The 23497-nt window shown below is 51.8% G+C and overlaps 1 protein-coding gene across 3 annotated transcripts in view; it reads right to left on the minus strand.

Moving 5' to 3' along the window:
* The window catches only part of BCR (BCR activator of RhoGEF and GTPase), a 128177-nt gene that overhangs the window by 34723 nt on the left and 69957 nt on the right, over positions 1–23497 (minus strand). For all 3 annotated transcript variants that reach the window (XM_043557900.1, XM_043557902.1, XM_043557901.1), the window contains exons 3-8: positions 19986–20090; positions 19446–19631; positions 14356–14463; positions 10596–10656; positions 9259–9311; positions 7199–7339 (exon numbers count right to left, since the gene is read on the minus strand). In XM_043557900.1, coding sequence (XP_043413835.1) covers positions 7199–7339; positions 9259–9311; positions 10596–10656; positions 14356–14463; positions 19446–19631; positions 19986–20090 — 654 coding nt within the window. The remainder of the gene's footprint in view (positions 1–7198; positions 7340–9258; positions 9312–10595; positions 10657–14355; positions 14464–19445; positions 19632–19985; positions 20091–23497) is intronic.

Raw genomic sequence — 23497 nt, forward strand, 5'->3', positions numbered from 1 at the left:
TCCTGTGTTTCTGTATGTCCTTCTGTATGTTTCCATGCCCCTGTGTGTCCCAACCTATGTGTCCATGTGTATGTGTCCCCCATATATGTCTGTGTGTGTGTTTGTGTTCCTGTGGATATCACAATGTGTGTCCCCTCGTGTGCATGTCTTTGTGTGCACTCTGGGGCACCGTAGTGGTGGCAGGAGGGAAGGCACTCCCCTTGGGAGTGGGGAACACCCAGGTGGGGAACACCTGCTCGAAGGGACAGCATTGCCTCCTTGAAAAACTAACATCACCCCGCCAGGGAGTGAGGTGTCTGGAGCCGCTGCTGTGCACCTTCACTGCCTGTGGCCCATCCTCTTCTCTCTGCAGGGATAATGCTGGCTCAGCCACTTCAGTTTTCTGAGCCTCAGTTTCCTTAAACATAAGAAGGGATGCAAATACCTGCCTGGTGGCATTTTTTAGAGGATTAAATGGGCCCCACAGGGGGCTATTGGTACTATAAGCCAAGTCCTCTGTAGGTACAGGCCTTGTGTTGAGAGATGCCCTATCGTCGTTGGGCCTCCCACAGTTGATGATGACTCTGAGTGGGGAAGGTACCACCACCCCCATTTCTACAGACAAGGAAACTGAGAATAGTGAGGTACATCCTGTGTCCGCAGTCTTCTGAGGACGGGCCCCTCCTTCCCCAGGGGTCTTCCCCTAGGCTGGCCGGCCTCCTCCAGCTGTCATCTGGGCAACATTGGCCCTCACCCCTAGACAGAGCCCATTCAGGGAAGACCCATCTGGAAGAAGTGCATTGTTATGGACTGATGTTTGTGTCTACTCCAAAATTCATATGTTGATGCCCTAACCCTTAATGTGACAGTATCCAGAGGCAGGGCCTTTGGGGTGATTAGGTTTAGGTGAGCCCGTGAAAGTGGGAGCCTGTGATGAGACTGGTGTCCTTATATGAAAAAGAAGACAGAGATCTCTCCATGTGCATGCTGTGAAGAAAAGCCATATTGATACACGGTGAGAAGGGAGCCATCTCCAAGCCGGGAAATAGGCTCTTACCAGATCCTGAGCACACACCTTGACCTTGGGACTCCCAGCCTCTAGAACTGTGAGAAATGAACATCTGTTGTTTAAGCCCCTAGTTGATGGTATTTTGTCATAGCAGCTGAACAGACTCAAACACATGAAGAAGCTAGAGCCTAAGGTTCCATGGAGGGGGTACTGGGAAGTTTCCTCAGGTACAGGAACTGGAGTTTAGTGATAAACCTGTAGGGCCTTGCCAGGTGAGACCAAGAAGGGTTGCCAAGGAGGGCACAGGTGGGGGCAGAGAGAAGAAGGAAGATGGTCAAGGCAAGGACCAATGAGGTATCAGTTGCTGGCTGAGGATGCCTGGCTTGGCTCCAAGCAGGGCCAGATTTAGCATGTTTGGCCCTGGAGGAGGCCAGGGGCCCGAACCTCCATTCCCATGCCCCCAGAGCAAGACCTGAACCTGGGGATAGCTGGCTGCATGCCAGCGACCCAGCTGACATTGCCCATCAGAGCAGCCCTGGCTGTGGGGTAACTCAGTGGGGTGTGGAGGTTCAGAAGATGGAAGAAAAAGTGTCCCCAAAACAACATACCCGGCAGCTGAGTGTGTGCTGAGGGTCCTGCCTGACACTCCTGCCCTCACACCTGTTCGAGGGCTCTCAGTACCTCCCTGCAGAACACGCCTCCACTCCCTGGTCCCTGAGAAAGCCTCTTGTTTCCCATGCCCTGGAGAGACACCTCATAAGACAACTGATCGGGGAGGATGAAATCAGAGCATGACACAGCCCGGAAAGGACAGAAACCTGCTGGGTGGAGAGCGGGGTGAGCCTGGGAAGCACACTGCTGATTCATAGCAGTAATGTTCACTGAGCACTTGTTGGGTGCTGGGACCTGTGCAGAGAGCGCTTCATAAAACATCTCCTTTCACTTGGCAGGACTGTCCCAGGCAGCAGGTTCCAGCTCCACCACTTGTTGGAGAAGGAAAGGCTCAGAGAGGTAAGTAACATGCCCAAGTTCCTAGAAGAATCCAAACCTGGGCCTGGACAGGTTGACAATCCAAGCTCCATTTACAAATATTTATGAAGGGTTGAGAAAAGACCCAGACATGGAGCACTGGCTTTGCCCTTATGGGGCTCCTATGTTGTGGACATCCTTTGAAACTGTGGACAGCACATTGTCCAGGCTCACCCCAATCCCACAGCTGAGCAAGCTGTTGCTCAGAGGTGAGTGGTATTGCTGAGGTCACATGCCATGTCTGATGGCACCGGAACCCCAATCCCTATGCTGTCTTCACCCCCACCCCCTTCCCACAGCATCTCTTGCAAACTCTGCCAACAGGGTCTGCAGTCTCCAATTCTCTAATCCTCAAGCAAGAGCCCTCTCTTCTCTGCCTGAGCCTCACCACCTCTCGTCCTCAGCCTGCACCAGTGACATTTCCTCAGCGGCTCCTATTCGGCCTGCCCACCTGCCTTCTTCCATGAGGGTCATTTGGGAATCTGGGTAGAGAATGGTTCCAAGAAGTGGCTGGCTGTTGGGAAACAAAACACCCACACGGAATCATCCCATTTATGTCCCAGCCTGAGTTGGGGATACCGGGCAGCACAGGGTGCAGCGCTAAGAACAGGCAGGCAGCCACATGGAGGAAATCACTTGGCAGTGTAAAGTTAATTCAGCTAAATAAATGAGCACCCACCCGCTAGTCCACAGGACCCAGGCCTGGGAAGAAAAGTGCCAGCAGGATCCCTTGGTCCTGACTGGTTCCTGGGAGCCTGAGAAGGGTATCCTCCTGGGATATGCTTGCTACTCACAGCCCCTGGGGTGCCAGGGGTGAGAGCATGCAGGCTGGTGACAGCATGTTCCAGCCACAGTTTAGTGTCAAGGAGACACCTGTAATGCTGCCCAAAGTCACTCTTCCTCAAAGAACACAGCCCTGGAGCTGTGGGGACTGGCTGAAAAGGATGATGAGATCATAGAAGCCATAGCAGGGCCTGGGGCTGTTGGCTCTGCTCAGGGCTCACACTGGGGCATCTCCACAATGCCCTGACTTACTCAGGTTGAGCAGATGGAGACAGGCCACTTCCCAGGGGACCAGCAGTGACTGTGGGAATACCTCCAAACACCCAAGCCAATGGAGGTACCTCTCCTCTCCCCAGAAACTGCTGAGAGAGCTAGAAACAGAGACACCCCCCCTCAACCCCTATTCACCGACATGTTCCCAGCAGGAGAAGCAGGGGAAGGGGCTCCACTCAGTGCTTAAGACTCTAGTAGCATGCTGAACCAAAGGGGCACTTTCTCCTCCTTGTGACCACCTATGCCCAGGTAACTCTTCATACATGGACCAGACGAGGGGTGGACATTGGTTCAAAGGAGTGTCAGGGGAGAGTGGGAGTGACGATAAATCATAACACACCTGTGATGAACACAGGTGCCAGGGCACATTTGGCCTCACATCCTGGGTTAGCTACTTAGTGGCTGTGTGACTGTGGCCAATTTCTTCAACCTTTCTGAGCTTCAGTGTCCTCACCTGGAAAATACCTCCTGACTTCACAGAGTCATGAAGAGAACTCAGAAGCCCACTTCCTCTCTTCTTTTGGAAACTTGATATTCAATGTCATATACCAAATTTAGAGACAGGAACACAGGAAAAAAAAACAACAGGTATTTCCAAATCTCAGGTACTCCCCAGCTGCAAGTTCTAAGAGGAAGTAGCCCGCAGCTCCCACCCCTCCTGGGACCTGCAGATTCCCTCCTGACTGGTGATGTAGAGGGTGCTCTCCCCACATCTACAATATGGACAGTGTCCATGTGAGGAAATCATCACCCCCTGTTTTTAGACAGTCCCTCAGAGGTCATGAGATCCTTTCTGCCTCACAACAACCCTAGGGAGGGGCCACAGGCCCTGAGTCACTGTCCTCAGAGAATATGGACACTCAGCAAAGAAATAGGGACTTCCCAAATCAATACCACTGGTAAGTAGTGGGCAGGACTAAACCCAGGTTGGGAGACTACCCTTATAACATCCTTTTTTTTTAAGCTTTAAAATATTTTTTTATTAAAGAACTATAACCAAATCAGAATAAATCAAATAATAGTATTTTACGAATAGCAAGTTTCCTCCATTTATTTCTTACTCCCAATTATACTTCCCAGTTACTCTCTTTCCCTATTTAATTCTGGAGATTTTATAATTTTGGAAGGTATGCTCATACCTCTGATCCTTGATTCACTGACTTGATTTATTCAATTTGTCGATTTGCACACTGATTCCTTGAGATGAAAAATTAGGACTTACCACACACTACTGCCATCCTCATCCTTCTCTCCTCTTCATGTCTGATGCTTATCCAAGTAGCATCCTTTCTACCACACTGGGGACTGTAAGCTGGGTTGGGCACCCTGAGAGGATACACTGAGGAGGACACTCAGGCTGCAGTCAGCTCAGAGTGTAAGTGCCCGACTGAATAGTGATGTCTGCTCCTGGAACGGTGGGGGTGGGGAGCATGAGTGTGGGCACCTGCTGTCATACTGGGCTGGCCACCACCACCCTTACCATGCGTGGGAGGGAGAGGAGGTGCATGCGAGTCAGACTCACGGTGTTTCAGAGAGCATTTGCTTCTCCCTTCTCTCGCAGCTGAGGCACCCAGGTGATCCCTCCCACTGAGCAAGTATCATCAAAGCCAACAGGGCCAGATGCTGATGGGGGAGAGGGTGGGTACAGATAAAAGCCCTTGTCCTCATGAAGTGCCCAGCCCCTACATATTTCCTGTCTGGTGGTCCTGAGACCCTGACCGTGGGTCCGCACGAAGGAAGCCTGTGATAACAGATGTGGGAACAAGGGCAGGGCTGCCAACTCCCAATTTTCCTCAATTCCCTAGGGCAGCTGCCTCCACAGATCCGAAGAGCAAGAAGGGATTTCTCTCCAGGGATCCTGAACAGCAGGATAGGGGGGCTGAGGTCAGACTCAGCATCATAAGAAAAGCTGAGAGGAAAAAGGACTCACATGTTTGCTTCCCAGGAGGACAGTGCTGTCATAAAAGAACAGTCGGCAAAGGAGACAGAGCAGGTGTCCTAGGAGCTGGGCACAAACGCACTCAGTATAAGTGGACTGGGCAGAAGCAAATCCCACATCCAGTTAGGGAGGCCAGAGCTTGGCACTCCTTCGGGGTCCCTAAACTTGGGGCAGGAGTGAACCAGGGGCAGGGCCCCGTTGTTGCTTCAGGAAATGAGATCTGAACCCCCAGGTTCTGGCCACTGGACAGCTGGGTGTGGAGGTCTTAGGAGGTGCTGGGGACCCACTTCTGCCTTCTATGAGCTCAGAGACTGCTTCTGTATGTTGGCTGGCAGGGCTCTTTCCATAAACTGTGCCCCTTTGGGTGCTCAGGCAAAGTGGGCCCGCATTCCCATCCTGCTGTAAAAAGGAGGGACAGGCCCAGAGAGGAGGAGCAAGCATCGTCCAGGCTGCGTGGTAGTGAGTTCACAGCGATGCTGGCATTGGATCTCTATGTCGGCCTGGCTCCAGGCTCTGGTCAAGCACAGAGGGTGGACTGGAGGGGATACCTCTCTCCTCCTTGGTCCTTCCTGGCCCAGGTCCACCAGGAGAAATCCCACCAAGCCTGTCACTCATGGTCAAGCCTGATGAGACTCTGGGCACATGGGAGCTTTCTGCTCAGCACTTAGGTACCACTTCCCAAAGAGGAGTGGGGAAGACAGATCTGAGAGTGGCCTGCCCATCAGCCCAGGCAGGAGGAGAAGAAACCCTGAGATGGGAGGGTCAGGCCTCAGTGCCGAGCACCTAGCACATGAACTGGAAGGAAGAAGTGGCTTTCGGTGGCAACTACAGTCAGGTTCACTGCCAGCCATGTCCTGCCTGGGCTGTATGGCTCCTGTCCCTGCATAAGACCCCAGAGGTAGGTCAGCTTCCCTTGCCATGGTGCTACTTCTGATAATAGATGCTCATGCTTGTGTGGGGCGCCGGCCTCCAGATATATACAACTCTGCTCTCTCACTAAGTGCTGCCCGCCCAGGATGGCACCTGCCTAGCATCGCACTGGGCCCCTCCCAGAAAGGTCAGAGGCCACTGGGGCAGGCTGGGTCCATGCATTCTTAGCCCCTCTGTTCTATATCCTGTTATCAATGATGTGCAGGGAGATAAAGACCAGGGGTCTCTGTTAGGCAAGGAGGGAGGAGGAGGACGAAGGAGAATCCTCTTAGCTGAAGACAAGTCAGGCCTATAAACTGCATGTACCTCCCTTTCTTTTTTCCTTTTAATTCCTTAAATCTGATCATACGGATTTCCTGTGCTAGCTACCAAATCTGTGTTATACCACTTTACTTTTACCAAAGACCTATGTTAGTATCTGTTTTCAGTAACAAAAATAAATCCGAAGATTTTCACTTTTACAAATGGTAATGGCTTCTTCATTTTACACCATTTCAGTTTACAAACGATTTTTTGTTAAGTTTACTTATTTATTTTGAGGTAGAGAGAGAACGTGAGCAGGGGAGGGTCAGAGAGAGAGAGAGAGCGGGGGGGGGAGAGGGAGAGGGAGAGGGAGAGGGAGAGGGAGAGGGAGAGGGAGGGAGAGAGAGGGAGAGAGAGGGGGGAGAGAGAGGGGGGGGAGAGAGAGAGAAAGAGAGAGAGAGAGAGAGAGAGAGAGAGAATCCTGTCAGCACAGACCCCAATGCAGGGCTTGAACCCATAACTGTGAGATCATGACCTGAGCTGAAATCAAGAGTTGGATGCTCAACCGACTGAGCCACCCAGGCGCTCCAGTTTACAAAAGATTTCACAGGAACACTCTACCTTTGGATAGCAGGGAAAACCTGGGACTGTTTTTTAATGAAAGAAGACTGAGAAGGAACCATGTAGTTCCAGGCAGACAAAATGACATCCTCCTTCTCACCAGTCAGACCATGAGCTGACAAGGGTGTGAGGAAAAGAAGGGGTGCTGTGGATACAACCTGCCACGATGGAAGAAGAGGTAGCCAAGTGAGGCGTGCAGCCCTGTAACTCCACCCTGACTCCCCACACATGGGATTTTTACCCTGCCAGCGTCAAAGACCCTGAAAGGTAACACATTTTCTGTGTTAGGCTGAATGGCAGGCACAGTCTGCCAAAGACGAGAAAGGTGCCCTGAATTCCCCTTGCCTGGTGGGGCAGGCTAGCAAACCCAGACCATCTCCAGTCCCGCTCACCTCTCCCTTCTTCACAGTCATGGACTGGCGGCGGGGCGTGATCTCCTCGTTGATGCTGGACAAGAAGTTCTGTGAGATACGTAGGGCATCCTGCAGCAGAGGGTGGTCTGGGTGGCTGGAGGGCGTGTGCTTCAGCAAGTCCTGTGTCGGGCGAAGAGAGGACTCAAATCAGAGACAGCACAGCCCAGGCCCCACCACTGTGTGCAAACTGTAGACACACACTGGGAAGACCCAGGGCCACCAGCTTGCCAAGCGTCACCACCATCTCTAGACAGGCTAGGGCTATGCGGGTAGTGCTTGCACGAGTATCACCCCACAAGCAGGTCCTAAACCTAGACGGTGCTCCCATAAGCCCATGCTGTGTGCATGCTGCCAATAAGCGTTTCCACTCTCAGGAGCTAGGGCAGGATTCTCCATCTTCGGCCCTAACACTCTGGGTTGGATCATTCCTTGTGGTGGGGGCTGTCCTGTGCACTGTAGGATGTCAGCTCCCCATCCCTGGCCTCTACCCACTAGATGCTAGCTAGCACTCCTCTTCCTTTGCAGCTGTGACAAGCGACAATGTCTCCGACATGCCCCTAGGGGGCAGAATCAGTCTCCTCTAAGACCACTTGTCTGTGTAAGCTCAGGAGAAAAGCACCTGGCCTTCCTGGCTCCTCCCCCTTTAGAGACTGAACCTCTCAAATAAGATAAAAACAGAGAGGCAGGCAAACCATAAGAGACTCTTAAACATAGAGAACAAACTATAAGGGTTGCTGGAGGGGAGTTGGGTGGGAGCATGGTCTAAATGGGTGATGGGCACTAAGGAGGGCACTTGTTGGGATGAGCAGTGGGTGTTATATGTAAGTGATGAGTCACTGAATTCTACTCCTGAAACCATTATTACACTATACGTTAACTAACTTGGATTTAAATAAAATTAAAAAAAAAAAAAAGAATCGAGAGGGAAATGTTGACTCCTTCACCAGGAACGTGTATAATTTGTGCTCAAGGTCAACAGCACCCTGGTTCAGAGAAACAAACTCTGCCCTGGAGAGAACTTAGCTCTCAAATCCCCCTTGGTGAGAACCCCCCTGCAGAGGTGAAACAAGTCTGGAGGAAGGTTCTGGTGTCAGTGGTCCCAGAACCCCCACATCACCCCCCAGGGTGGCTCTGTCTTCTCCCTATCAGGACGCTCAGCTCAGCGAGGGGACAGAATAAAGGTCTCCAACACTCCATTGGGTCACCTGCCAGAGCCTCCCAAACCACGCCTTTCATCTCCCTCTTAACTGGAGGAGAGTGAGGTATTATGAAATGTGCACTCGACAGAATGCTACATGGCTTAAATACTACAGGCAGAGCTGTTTGGGCTGAAGTAGGACAATATCTACCGTATCATATTAAGAGGAAAAAAAAAGCACAGTGTGGAACGATATGTATAGCATGATGCCTTCTGTATAATTACAAAAAAAATGTTCAGGTATGTTGGCATGTGCATGAAAGATTCCCTGTGGTGCTGGCTCCTTTGTGGGGAAGAAACAGGAAAGGAAACCTCACACACTTTTGTGACTTGATTGTGAATTAAAAAAAAAAAACAAACAACCACGCATGTACAACTTGCTCTAAACATAAATGAAAAGGGCCACCTGGGCAGTAGGATTAGGGGCCATTTTTGTTTCCCCCACTGCCTTTAGGAGCAGCCCCACTGAAGTGAGCTCTCCCCATGCTCCCTCTCCCCAGGTTGCAAGGCCGTGGTCATCCTCACGGGCCTGGAATGCACCTGCTGTCTGTGTCCTCACCCCATCTACCTTGGAGGCTCGTTTCATGCACTGGGACCAAGAGGCCCTTCCTACGTGGGACAGGGCACTCCCTCCCTGCACTGCCTCCTACGAGAGCACCCAGGACAGCTCCAGAACCTGCTTTCTTCCCTGCCATGAGCCCCTCATTTCTGCATATTCAACAAAGGTATGTGGCAGGAAAAGGGGGAATGGCTGGGCAGCACTGACAAACATCAGTGTCAGGCCCAGAACAACAGAAGCCAAGAACCCCAGGGTGAGAAGGTCCCGGGTGGAGTGACTCACATGCAGAACCAGCGTGCTGCGCGTCACCCGGTCCACAGGCTTGTAGAGCAGGGCTGCAGAGAGATGGGCAGGGCAGGTGAGAGGTGGCCAGGCATGGAGAAAGCAGCACCAGACCACCCGCCTGCCTGTCCTTGCTGTAAGTGCTTGGGCTTAGGGAGCAGCCCAGCCCAACCTCCACATCCCCTGGGAACTACCCATCCCCAGTGACAAGGGCAAACAAACCCCAAGCACCTAGAAGGCCAAGCATGTGGCTTTGAGATTTTGGTCCGTAACATTTAAGCTGAGTCCAGAGCTACTGGTCAGAACCCAAGTTGATGCTCCTCCCTCTGGGGTTGGGGAGGCCACCTGCACTCGGCTACAGATGGGCTGGCAAGGATGCCAACCCTGGCGGGACACCTGCTCTCTGGCCTGGTGGGTCCCCCAGAAGCAGACTGGCACACTGCTAGTGATGTCCATCTCGGCGCAGTTTGGAGGCCTGATTCTGAGGCTGGCAGAAACTAACTCAGCTGCCAACATAGCTCTTGGCTTTCAAGTGTTTTCAGACAGCTGGACTCCAGCAGCACAGAAACCCTGGCCAGCCTTGGCAGCCCCCACTTCTCCCTGACGATGTCAAGCCCAGCCCATCACGGGCATGGATGCTTAGATGTGTTCTGACACAAGTCAGATACATTTCCTCATGTGATTCCCACGACTACCATAAGACATGCATTGTTATTTATTCCCGTTTTACAGATGAGAAACTGAGACTCAGAGCATGGTGAAGGTCTGGTACCAGAGCCATGGCTGCTGTTCTCTGTAACTATTCATGCTGTCCTAACAACCACAACTGAGAAGTGACTTATCAGTTCTGATCCCCTGCTCTTTGCCCAGAGTGAAGGAGGAGGCTGAACACACAGGCCTGGGAGCCTGATGACTCTGGCTTTATCCCTGCCTGGCCACTTAGGACCTGTGTTCCATATGGGTTACTTTCATTCTAAATCTGTTTTGTCATCTGAAAAAAGGGAAAACAAAATATTCCTCACAGGGCTGCTGGGGAGAACATGATGACATTTTAAACGCCCAGCAGTGCCTGATTGGTGGGCGTTTGCAAAACCCTCCCATTCTTCCTGGTTGCTACTGTTGGTGGCAAGCTGGTCCTGCCTGTGTCCTTCCCCACCCTGCCATATCCAATGCCACTTTTTCCACATCCCTGCTCTCAGTATTGGAAGTCAGGAACAGCAAAGGAGCCAGAGGCTGACCCAACTGGGTGCCATGTTTGTTTTTGCAGCCAATGCCCTATCCTCTCGCAGCAGCTGCCCCACAGGGAGCACGAAGAGGCCTCGGCATAGAGAACTCACTTTCCAAAGAGTTCTTGGTCGTCTGATCCTTGGCATCCTTGTTGCTTCTGGCTCTCAGGTTCTGCAAAGAGAAAAGCACATTTTCATACAGGACAACTGACGCGGCTTTGATGTGGCAGGACGTTCTGTGGTCAGAAACCTTTAGCAAGAAAACTCACCCTTCACTCACTGCAAAAAATCTTAGTTGAGGCAAGCTTTATGGGGCATCCTGGACCATAGCATGAAATACAGGATGGGCAGAACACAAGGCATGCCCTAGGTGCTGTAGGTTCATCTGGAACTGTTGATACTTGGGGACAGAAATTCTCTTACTGTGGGGGCCTGTCTTGTGCACCTCAGGCCACCGAGCAGCATTCCTGGCCTCTATCTATTGATATAGCAGCACACCTTCCTCCTGCTATGACAATCAAAAATCCCCAGGCATTGCTAAGTTGTCGCTTGGGACAAAGATCACCCCTGCTCAAGAGCCTGTGACATAAGGAATCCTATAAAAACAAGGCAAATCGCAGTGCCCTCCCTAAATGCATAGAAGTGTTTTCTCAGAGAAGTTAAACAGTGGGCAAGGGGGCTGGAAAGTGTGAAGGGCAGTCACCTTTAGAAATGGCCAGGGCAGCCCCACCACCACTGAGACTAACACTGGATTCCACCTCCTCCCCACCCTCTCCTGACTTTGCAAATATACCGGCATACCTCGGGGTGCTGCGGGTATGGTTCTGGACCACTGCAATAAAGCAAAAATCGCAAAAAAGCAAGCCCAATGAATTTTTTTTTTGTTTTCCAGTGCATATAAAAATTATGTTTACCAGTACATTGTAGTCTATTAAGTGATCGACAGCATCATGTCTATAAGCAATGTATATACCTTCATTAAAAAATGCTTTATTGCTAAAGAATGTTAACCATCAACTAAGCTTTCAGCAATCATAATCAATGATCACAGATCATCATAAGAAATATAATAAAAAGGGGTGCCTGGGTGGCTCAGTCGGTTGACTGTACAACTTCAGCTCAGGTCATGGTCTCACAGCTCATGAGTTCGAGCCCTGCGTTGAGCTCTGTGCTGACAGTTTGGAGCCTGGAGCCTGCTTCGGATTCTGTGTCTCCCTCTCTCTCTACCCTCCTCCACTCGCATTCTGTCTCTGTCTCTCTCAAAAATAAATAAACATTAAAAAATTTTTGAAAAAAAAAAGAAATATAATAATATTGCACAAGCTTGAAATAGCCTGAGAATTACCAAAATTTGACACAGTGAGCAAATGCTGTTGGGAAGGTGGCACTGACAGATTTGCTCAATACAGGGATGCCACAAACCTTCAATATGTAAAAAACACAGGATCTGCAAAGTGTACTTAAGCAAGGTATGCCTGTAGCTGCTAACAAAGAGGTGCTATGATCCCCAGGAGGAGAGCAGAGCTTTTCAGTGGGTAGGTCATGCTTTCACACAACTGCATCAAAGGATTCACTGATTTGGTCCAAGGTACCAAGAAAAGCCAGGATATAAGATGCCTGCGTACCTGAAATCATCTCTGGAAAGAAGCTATGGTTAATCCCATTACTAGGCTGCTGAACAACAACAAAAACAGCATGGGAAGAGGAAGGGACTCAGACATGGCTCTCCCAACCTCTTGCACTGTGGTAAACTTCTCAAGACTACAAATGATGGTATCTTAAGCTCCTTGGGACCAAACTCCACAATGCTCTTTGGAACCTCTCTTGAGAGTTTAATGGCCCTCACAGTGATTATTCCTCCGAACATCTGCCTCAGCAGTTCCAAAAGGGTGTGGGGGGTATGAGGGCATGTGAGAGCTGAACCTGAGCCTCTGTAAAAATCAGGGTCCATGCTCACGTGGGCCTGGGAGGCAGCCTTCACACCACATGCCCCTGGACAGTCCCATGCACATTAGCATGCAGAGAGAGCTCCAGAAATCCTGTCTCAAGGAAACTTATGATTTGGCTTAATCCCCCAGTTCTCATACTTAACTTGATTCCAGAGGCCCTTTTCCCAGAACTCCATCATGTGGGAGCTGGCATTCCATGAATCCCAGCTTAGGCAGCTCTGGCCTAACTGGAAACTGCCCTGGCTCATTTTCAGGACTGGGAGATGAGGGACCATGGCTCCACAGCTCCCTCTCCTGGAGGTGACCATCCACTCCCCACGTCTGAGTTCTGACCCCCAGAGTGAACCTCTACACAGCCTGCTGCTTCTGTTTCCTTTGGCTCCATTTTGCTCTGTCTGGGTGGTTCCAATCTCTCTGAGTCTCTTTAAAAAATATAGGTGGAGAACCAAAGTGGATGATGCCTCCAAAGTACAAGCTTTCGGCTGGCCCCAAGATGCTGTCGCCCTCCCAGCATCCCTGCCTCAGCTCAGATTCCCACTTGTGCATGGTCAGTGGGACCACGTGACCCTGGGTTGGTGTCCCATCATTGTTTCCTCCCTCCTCTTCTAGAAGCCTGTCTAGGTGGACTTGAACTTGGCTCCATTTAACTGGAGCCTGCTCTTAAAGGATTAGGTCTCTAATTTGTCAAGGTCACTCAGGATTCTGTGCCAACATTGCAGCTGTCAGGGGTGGGGGGGGGGGGGTTGCTAAGTGAATGACCTAAAGAAAGATACGGTCTAAATGACAGGGAGGGACATCTGGAGCCAGCCTGGAACCCTGGGTGCATGCAGCCTGTTACCAGCAGCACCAGGCAGGGAGTGGATGGCCCCACGGGCTCTGGAGGAACAGCATGGCACCCATTACCACCATGAGTGAGGGACGATCAGCACCCACAACATGCCACGTCTCATGATAAATTACAAAATGGCACAAAGCCCCCGGAACAAAGCCAGGTATGATAGGGTATGATTGTCTCTCAGCAAGGGAGACCCCACTCACTCCCTATTTCTAGTTTCCATTTATCTTTCTTATGCTAATTTCTCCCTTGGAGTCTTTCCATCTAGAATCCTTGTTTGGTGGAGGGAAGGCAAGTCAGAGCTCCGAGGAGCTGGAGGCATCACAAGTGATGACAGGCCCAGAAAGAGGAAATGTCACCCCAATGCAGAGGGTAGAAACAGGATGTGGAAGGGTGGGGAAAACCCCCGCCGGGAACCCAGGGAGGCAGGCACTGCAGGTCCTGGTCCAGGCATGGCCACCAGCCCCAACAGGTCACTTGTCCTGTGTATCTGAGAAAGTCTTTTGAGGCCCCTCATGCTAATACTGGGGGCTTGAGGTTTCAGTCCTCCTGGAGCTCCAGCCTGGAGCTTTCTGCCCACGTGGGTCTAGAGAGAGCAGCTATAGCAGCTCCACGCCCTGTGCTAGGGCTCAGCTTCCCTGGTGAGCAAGGTCACCAGCAGGCTACAAGAGAAACGGAGCAAAACACACCTCCCCACCTGCTCTCTAGTGACAAGGTGCATAGTTGGCCTCGGGACTCGCATGGTCACACCTCTGCTCATGAGACAGAACTACAGACACTCCTTACTGCACACAGGTGGTACAAGACAGCATCTGTCTGGGGGACTTGGCAGAGCCCCAGAATTGAGTCCTGGACCCTAGAGAGGCAGGGAACTCATGGAGCTGCTCCTCCTATCTGTTCACAACAGACTCCCCCACACAAGGCTGACAGAGCCAACCCAGAAACATCTGGAAACAGAGCTGAGATTTACCACCAGAACTTGGTTTGGTGCACCCAGTTCTCCCGGGTCATGGTGTACCAACGGCCAGCCCACATCCTACCCGTGGGAGGTGGAGGGGTGCACCTGTCTGAACAGTGTCACGAGTACCTCAGAGATTTCTGCAAACTGAGCGTTGGCCTGACAGCACTTCTCAGCCGTTTCCATGGCAACTCCGTAGTTATCTACAAAGGCCCGGTACACACCCAGCTGGCTGGCCTGTAGGAAGGAAGGAAGAGAGTGTGGGACAGGTGCAGGACAGGTGCTGCTGCTCCCCATCTTTCTGAGAAATGGGCTTTCGTGCACAGCTCTGGAGAAATCCCAGGTGCGGCAGGCAGCGCAGAACTGCAGATACCTCAGCTCTTTCCTGCTATCGCATCCCACCTGCTTCCCCCCACTCCCCACGCTCTGTGCATGCTTCCCTCTTCCCAAGTGACATGCTGAGAAGTGACTCACTGCCCCAGGCAGGTAACGGTTTCCTTCCACAGCTGCTTGTTCCTCCCACCTCACTCATTTTAATAGTGCCACCGGCAGTAGCTAAAATTTGAGGCTGTCAGTGAACGCGGACAAGAGTCTACATACATAGTGGGATGGAGTGTCACCTTTTCGTGCTGGCTGCAGGAGACTCTAGTGGACAAGGAGGTCGCCCCCCTGGCCTATGGTAGCCACAGTGCTCCGCTCATGTCTGATCCCTTCAAACACATTAGGAACACGCAATCTAGCTGCCCTTGGAGAAGACGGGCTCCCACTGTCCAGACATGAGCCCAGCCCAAACCTGGTAAGGGGGGTCCAGGTATTATATGCCACACCTGGCGTGCAGGAGACCTGCTGGCTGCCAGCTGCAAGGCGAGAGGCATTTTATTTGTCTTGTGTCAAACCAAAGGCATTAACAGAGGGTCTCTTCACTTAACCTTCTGGTCAGATACTCAACTGAGAGACAGCTTCCAAGGGCAAGTGTGTGTGTGTGTGTGTGTGTGTGTGTGTGTGTGTGTGTGTATGTGTATGTGTGAGCACACACGTGTATGTATGCACATATGCACCCTAGGTCACCTTCAGAGGCAGCCAAGGGGAAACCAGCCCCCATCTTGTACCAGCAAAGCCAGGCCTGGGAGGGTAATGGAGGACCCTGGTAACCGGCTGGCCAGGCCTTCCCACGGCAGCCGACCAGCTGGAAGCCTAAAGCTTTAGCTGATCCTGGTGTTTGTTCTGTGCTGAATCTAAATTTTATTTCTATATGCATTTGCATTTATATTGAATTTTATGTTTCTTCAGATGACAAGCCCAGATGCTGGGTAAGCCAGGCGCCCTTGGCACTGTCTGGTCTCTGGCTCCGCTCCCTGTGGGGGCTGCACGGAGGCCCTGCCGGGCCCCTGCTGCACTGATCACCCTGACAAGTCACTGCATTCTCAAATACCAATAGGTACAACAGTCAGACCCAGAGCATCTCCTTCTCTGTCTCTGTCACTGGTCACTGAGCGCCTCCCCCAACAAAGACTTGCTTTAGGCACTGTCACCACAGCTGCAAATCACTCGGACACAGCGAGGCCAGTAGCAGGAAAGGTACATGATAAATTAATCAACAAACACGTAATATACCAAAGAGCTGAGAACAGAGCAGAGGTTGAAAGCTATGGGGCTGCTTTAGATAATTTGGTGAGGAGCCCAGAGGGGATGTTACTGTTGAAATGCATCACTTCAAAATTCCTATGTTGAAACCCTAACTCCCAGCACCTCAGAATGTGTACTTAGAGGGCATAAGAGGAGATAGGTTAAAATGAGGTTGTTAGTGTGGGTCCTAATCTAGTAGGACTGCTGTTCTCGGAAGAGATAAAGGACACAGACCCACAGAGGGACACCTGTGAAGACACAGGGAGAAGGTGGTCATCTGCAAGCTGAGGAGAGAGGCCTCAGGAGACCAACCTTGCTGGCGCCTGATCTTGGAACCCCAGCTTCCAGAACTATGAGGAAATCCATTTCTGTTGTTCAAGTTGTGCAGACTGTGGCAGCCCTAGCAAACTGATACAAGGTCCGGGAGAGGAGAATCCCTTCCATTACTTCTCCTTCTCCCTTTCCCTATGGAACTCCCATCTCCCATGTGGCATTTGAGAAGTGCCCAAACAGTCTAATCTTTTTAGCTAATCTAAAATGAAGCTATACCAATAATGGGATAAATAGAGATCACGTGCCTCCTGATATGAGGCACTGAGGAGGACACGGCATCACTGCTGTGGCTTGTTTTGTTTCGTTTTGGCTGGAAGCACAAAACTTGAATCTATTCCTGAGGAAACATCAGACAAACACAACATGGCCTGTACCATTCAAAAATGTCAAGGCCGTGGAAGATAAGCAAAGGCCAAGGAACTGGTACAGTTTGAAGAAAACTAAAGAGATGTGAAAAGCAAGTCCATTTTATAACCTCAGATTGGATCCTGAATCAGGGAATGAAAGTGGCTATCAAGAACATGATGGCCAACAGGAGAAATTTGCATATGGATTGCATATTAAATAACAGTACCACACCAATATGAAAGTCCCCGAATTCGATCACTGTACTACGGGTTATGGAAGGAGTTTGTCTTTGTTTTTAGCAAGTACACAATGAAGTATTTAGGGGTAAAAGGGCAGATATATCTGCAAGTTATTTTCAAATTATTTAGCACGTGTGTGTGTGTGCACATGTGCACACATGTTTATAAAAATGATAGAGAAAAAGATAAAACAAATTTGGCAAAATGTCACAACTGGTGTATCTGGCACATGGGAATTCTTGTACTATTTCTGCAACTTTTCTGGAAGTTTGAAAGGATCAGAAAAGCAAAAACATAGCTTGACAAAATTTCGGACAGAAACAAACCCCTGAGCAATTGCAGTTAACCTGTACGTTCCTGTAGGAAGGGATCCAGGCTTTCTGAACTACCAGACACAGCTCATAAACCCCTGGGCAGGGGAGGTGTCATAACTGGGGCATAGCAATGCGGGCTCCCCTGGTCCTAAGACTCTCCCAGCTAGGGAGCCTGATGGGGTGACCCCCCCCCCCCCCGATCTGTGGGGCCAACCGCACTTGTGCTGGTCAGAAAGGAACAGCAGAGCCCCAGCTCCTAGCTGGGTGGCACACATGAACACTCTCCACTTGGTTCCGGGGCATGACTTCCCACTGCAGCTCCCTCTCAGTCCTGCTGCAACATCTGACCCACAAAGGTAGCTCAAGGACACCAGGGAAACCAGAAGAAATTTTCCAAATTCTGGTGTTCGTCGAACTATGAACATTTGAAAGATAATTTTCTGAGTGATGTTGGAATGTTATTCAGGGAAGAGCGCTGTTGCAGTTTCTTCTCAACAACACAATTCTCCCATTCTAATGAGGGCTGCAGGCTGAGCCAAATCTACTAGGTTAGAACCTGCTGACACTTCACACAGGGAGAAATGGGGTGAGGGTGGGTTTCAGAGCTGGGGGTGCTGCACCAATACAGTCTCCTGCTTTTTGGCTATGGAGAAAGGGGTCTCATGTGACAGGAATCTGAACAAAAAGGCATTTTTTCATGTGTGTCTTGTATCTTCATTCCGGCCTGGAGTCCAAGGTAGCTGCAGCCCAGGGCAGTGTAGAGAGGACCACCAATAGGAAGGCTACACCTTGGAGTGGATCACTCAAGCCCAGGTGCAAGCCAAGGCAAGGACTGGGTCTGGGCAGCCCAGAGGGCTGTGCTCTGAGTACTTGGAAGGGGCCTGTGACCTTGGGCCACCTCTACCCCTGGAGGATTGGTTTCCCTTGGGAGCAGGAAGGCTCCAGGAAAAAAGCATGTCCATGGGGCGCCTGGATAATCTGGTTTTGGGATTAGGAATCCTCAGAAGTAGAACCTCTATCACAGGGTCCTGCCTGGCACCTGCCTTCAGTGGCAGGCCCAGGACAGCTGCTAAACTCCTCTACTCAGACTCCCTTCTCCCACGGCCTCCTTTGAAAGGGACTGACTGGTTGCACACTTTAGAACTGCAAAAGAGGTGGGGACTCCTTTCCACACACGTTGGAACTTTGTATATTGGAAGACAGATGTCGATCCAACAGCTCCCGGGTTTTCTCCTTCCTCCCGAGTCCCTTAACTGTTTCTTCCTTTTGGACAAGTTTTACTTGACCCAGGTCTTGGTTAAACATGCACTTCGAGCCAATCCCTGTCCCAGATGTGGCCTGGCCAGTGCCAAGGGGCCTGCCACAGCATCTTTCATCTGATTGCTAGGTTTTATTGGTTCCATTGATGTTTTAGAAGCCATATCCTTGGCTCTTCTTGGGTCCTGTGGTCAGCAAAGGGCTGCAGAGGCCCTTGACCTGCTTTCACGGTGGGCCCCTTCTGTCCTGATAGGGTGCTTCTGCCTCTGGGACAGAGGCCACAGCCTGAACCCACAGCCACCTCTGCCATAAGGATTCCTTGTCAGTATGGGCTCATCAAGCCCTTTCAGAAATTCTTATTTTGTCATCCAGCACCAGCTATCCTTCAGTTTTATGACCCCTGAAGGCAGCAGCAAAGGCCCTCCTTTTGGAGACAAACCAGGATTACAGTCCCAGCAAGTGACCCGCAGTTCCTCAGGCTTCTCACCCCCTCAGTGGTGAGGACAGGACCTGCCTTATAGGGCCTGCCTCAGCTAAGGTGAGATGGGCCCCCTTGTACCCTGCTACTCAGGAGCCAGACTGCCTCTCACTGAGAGGCTATGCCTCAGTCCACACTCCGCAGTTACAAACCACCCTGCCCCGCATTTCTCTAGTCTATCCATAAGAACCAGTCTTGATTTCTATAAGGCATGAAGGTGTCCCTGTCAAAGTCAGCATTAAATATGCCTGTTGTTTCTGAAAACAGCTGCTGGTAGGAGCTAAGGTGGGTTTTCCCCACTTCTCTCTACCAGGGCCCTCCTTCAGGCTCCAGGGGTACTTTTCCCGCTACCTTGATTTTTAGTGACCACATCTCCCCTCCCCACACCACTTAAAAAAAAAAAAAATTCTCCAAGGGCGCCTGGCTGGCTCAGTTGGTACAGCATGTGACTCTTGATCTCAGGGTCGTGAGTTCAAGTCCCACGTTGAGTGTGGAGCCTTAAAATAAGGGTTCGGTGTCCCAGAGCCCTTGGCAACACATGCCTGCAGGTCAAGGGAGAGGCTTGATCCCTGTAGAGCTGCAAGCTCCTGGGAGGCTGCCGTGCACCTGTTCCGAGTCACTCACCAGTTTCTGGAAGAGGTCACCCACTCGCTGCTGGTGGCTCCACTGCTGTACTCGGGGGAAGAGCCCGTCATAGAACTCCTTGTGGATCTCATAGAGCTCAGGCACTTTGAAGAAGATGGTCTCAATCTGCTGGCTTGTCAGCACTGGCTGAGAGGTGGTGGCAGCAGCCTTCAAAGGCTTCATGGGCTGGAAGAGGGCACAGGTGAGGTGACACGGGTGACAGGTGGAGTGGCACACATGAGAGGGCTTGCCCTTTCTCAGGTGCATGGTGTGACCACAGAAAGTCATGGTTAAGTGACATGTGTGTTTTTATTTTTAAATTCCATTAAAAATAAAAATGTAAAGCCAGCTTGGTTTGGCACCTGTCCTATGTTAGTGTCCACTGCCCCACGGGGAAGCCCAACTTCTACAGAGGGGAAATTTCTGGCCCGCCTACCGATGTCTCAGTGACTCCAGGCAAGGGGGGCTGCCTTCTGATGGCTGACCTGGGGCCTGTGAGCAGCGTGCCCCGGCCCAGCTCAGGCCCTCCCCGCTCCTCACCAGCAGCAGCGCCTCCAGGTGGCTCAGGTAAGTCTCCTCGCTAGCCAGGATTCCAGACAGCACCCACTTCCTCATCTCCAAGCCCTTTTCCAAGTCCAGCTCATTCTGCAGGAGAAACAGACAGAGGTCAGACCTGGGGGACGATGCCCTATGTGGCCACTCTCAGAGAGGAAGACCTGTTTCTCAACCTAAGGACAAGCCTCTGGAGAAGGCTCCATGTAGAAATAAAGGGAGGCACTGGAGCCTCGGCCAGTCGGCCACTTGCTCATGGTCACTGAAAATTCTGGAGGGGTCATCCAGCAAAACCAAGAGCCACCCTTTGTCATGACATTGAGAAATGGGCAGCGTGGAGCTGGGCAGTTGGGGCAAGATGCCCCGGTCTGTGGGACTTTGTTACAGCTGCCCAGTAAACTAATAGAAAATATTGATGCCAAAGGTATAAAAACTGCTGTATGACTTCCTGGCCACTTCCCCCATGGGCCAGCTGGGTGTCTGGGCAGCACAGGGGGCTATGCTCTGCACACCTGGAGGGGGCCTGTGACCTGACCACTAGTGAGGGAGTCAGGGTCAGAGGTTGGTTGTGCCCACTGCCTGCCCATGCTCCCTCTGCCTGGCCCTATGCTAACAGGTCCACTGTAGTCCACAGAAACTGAGACAACACCCCTGCCCATTCTGCCACTGGTTTTCCACCTATGGGTGAACATGAGACAACCACACTGTGGTAGCCCTCGGGTGTAGAACCAGAGTGCTGCCCCTTCGGTCCACTTTCCTGAACCACTCAGGGGAGATTGCTGGTCTGGGGCAGGTGCCTGGTCCTCGGCACTGCTGATATCTAAGGCTGAAGAATTCTGTTTTGGATGCTGGGGGGCCCTATAGGGTGTTGGGCAGCATTTCTGGTTTCTACCCACAGGTGCCAGTAGCAACACCCACTCCTACCCCCAGCTGGGACAGCCACAAATGTTTGCAAGATGTTGCCACATGTCCTCCGGGGCCAAATCGCCCCTAGGTGAGAACCACTAGGTTCGAGGAAGGACCTAAGGCCAGCTCAGGCCTCATGGTGTCTCTACAGAGCCTAGAATCAGGGCCTCCCCAGTATGGCCCCACTGTGTGCCCCCAACCATGCTTCCCTTTCCAATTTCCTGAAGTGGCAGGAGGGAGGCATTCAGTGACACAGATGGCTGGCCCAGCAGGAAGCACCCAGGGCCAGGAGTCGGGGGACAGGGCTACAGAGCCAGGCCTGCCTGGTGAGCCCCAGTCTCGGGCAACTGCCCTCTTGCCCTGAGCATCAGCTGCCTGGGTATAAACTGGGGAAGGAAGGCCTGATCCCCATGTCCCACCTGCTTCTGCTTTCTGGTCCCTGAGGCTTGTATCACATCTTAACTGTCCACTGTGGGACCATCCAAAAAGTCTTCCTGAACCACCACTTTGCTTTGGGAATCTCTAAGTGTGCATGAGCTTGGTGCATGCATATGTGTGTACATGCATGCCCAAGTATGTGCGTGTACTCATGCATACATACAAGGCAGCCGCCAAGATCATGGCTAAGTATTGCTCCAGGGAAAGGTACCACTCCACACAGAACCCCCTCCCCCACCCAGGGCACACTGGGCAGTGGCTTCACAGGCAGAAATCTCTAGGATATGTTGTGCCTGATCTTGAAACTTCCTGTGCCAGCAAAGTGCCCGGAACAAATAGGTGCTCCATGAAGACAATGAACAAACAAACCAACGAATGAATGGATCTAGAACTCCTGGTTGGGCCCTAGCTTTGGCTGTACCTTTGTGAAGCTCTGAGTGCTCTTCTGGAACCCTGGTCTGTTTGACAAGCAGGTGCCAAGATCCAGAACTGTGAACTTAGCCTGCTCCAGGGCCCCCAGTGCCACCACAGTCAGCAAGTCTGTGACACACAGTGCACAGTTGTGCAGGGGTAGGGGATGCTGACCCCTCTTATCATCTCAGCCCACTGAGGTCACCATGCATGGTGGCAGCCCGTTGGGAGAAGTAGCTCTCAGATGACCCTGAACACACTTCCCATCGTGTCCAGGTGCCATTTGTGCCCCAAGCAAGGGAAGAGGTAAGGTGAAGGGCACAGCAGGCTTCTTGGGCACCAGCAGTCACCCACCCAGCCCTGCTGTGTGCTGAGGAACAATCTTGCTACTGTGAGCGCCCATGGGGGGGCTGGGGTGGTGGTGGTAGAGCCCCACCCAGCACGAGATGCCGGTGCTCACATGGGTGGCAGTGCGTCTCATTCCCACCCACACAATTTGGAAAGCTGGGAGGAAAAAAAGCGCAGGCAGGAAGGCGCCGGCTCCAGCTCTCCCTGTTCTGAAGGGTGTGGCCAGCTCAGGGGAATGTCTGGCCTGGGGAATGTGCTAGGCTGGGGAGAAGACACGGGTGCAGATACCTCTTTTTGGACCAGGAATCGTCTCCTGAGCCCCAGAATGGTGCTGGGGGCTGGTGGCAGACAGGGACAGCTCAGAAGTCAGCCAACTCTGCCTTGTTGGAGAGGGCGGGAAAGAAATGCAGAAGATAGAGAACAAAGGGCAGGGCCAGGACCAGGGTTATTTATAACCCTGCTTTGCGCACATGCCAGTTCTGGAAAGGGCACGTGAATCCAGTTGGGATCATGACGGTGGGGAGATCGTGGTGGAGAGAAAGCCGGAGGAGAAGGGCAACTGGAAAAAGAAGGCAGCAAGCCAGAAGGAAGGCCTCCCACTTCAACTCGGGCCAGGGCAGGGGCAGAGGGCAGGGAAGGGAGCAAGCCACACAAACCTGAGGCAGACAGAGCAGATAAAAACAAACTGGGCATGACAAGGTGGGAAAGTTGACAGAGGGACCCAGGTGAACAGAACTGCCACCAGGCCCACAAGGGCAAGAGCTGGAACAGAGTGGCAGGGCAGAATTTGGAGAGCACCCTTTACCCCCAGCCCCACTCTGAGGGAGCCAGGGTGATCAGAGTGCAAAACCCTGGCTGTGAAGGGGTGGGCTGCTCCCAGCTGGGAGTTGACAGCCAGGTCTCTCAACAAAGGACCCTGTCTTCCTCTCTGGGCAGGGGCCATGCCTTCACTGGCAAGAGGGCTGGCCTCTGCATAAGGATCTGAGCTAACATGCAGGGCAGGCAGTACAGTTCTTATGCCTGCCCACTGATAAACCAACCTGGGAGGGCTCTCAGGAGGAAGCATACAGGCTGGGCTGGCACCAAATACCTGCCCTCTCCAACTCTGCAGAGAGGACAGGTGTGAGCAAACATTATCACTATTTAAGTCAGGACCCAGAGCTCGGCAATTGTAGCCAAGCTGAGCCATAGGGACGTAACATTTATCCTGCTCTGTCTGCTGCAGAGCCTCACTGGGGGACCAGAACAATCAAAGCATCTCTAACCAGTGAATCATAAAAGTGAATGAACTTGTGGTTGCTCAGATAACAGCTTGACTCAGAGTTACAATTTCTGTTCCATGAGCACAACTATTGACCAGATACACTGAATGAAGTGATGGCCAGTATCAAAGTTAT

This window comes from Prionailurus bengalensis, chromosome D3 (genome assembly GCF_016509475.1).
Source record: "Prionailurus bengalensis isolate Pbe53 chromosome D3, Fcat_Pben_1.1_paternal_pri, whole genome shotgun sequence".
Classification (NCBI taxonomy): domain Eukaryota; kingdom Metazoa; phylum Chordata; class Mammalia; order Carnivora; family Felidae; genus Prionailurus; species Prionailurus bengalensis.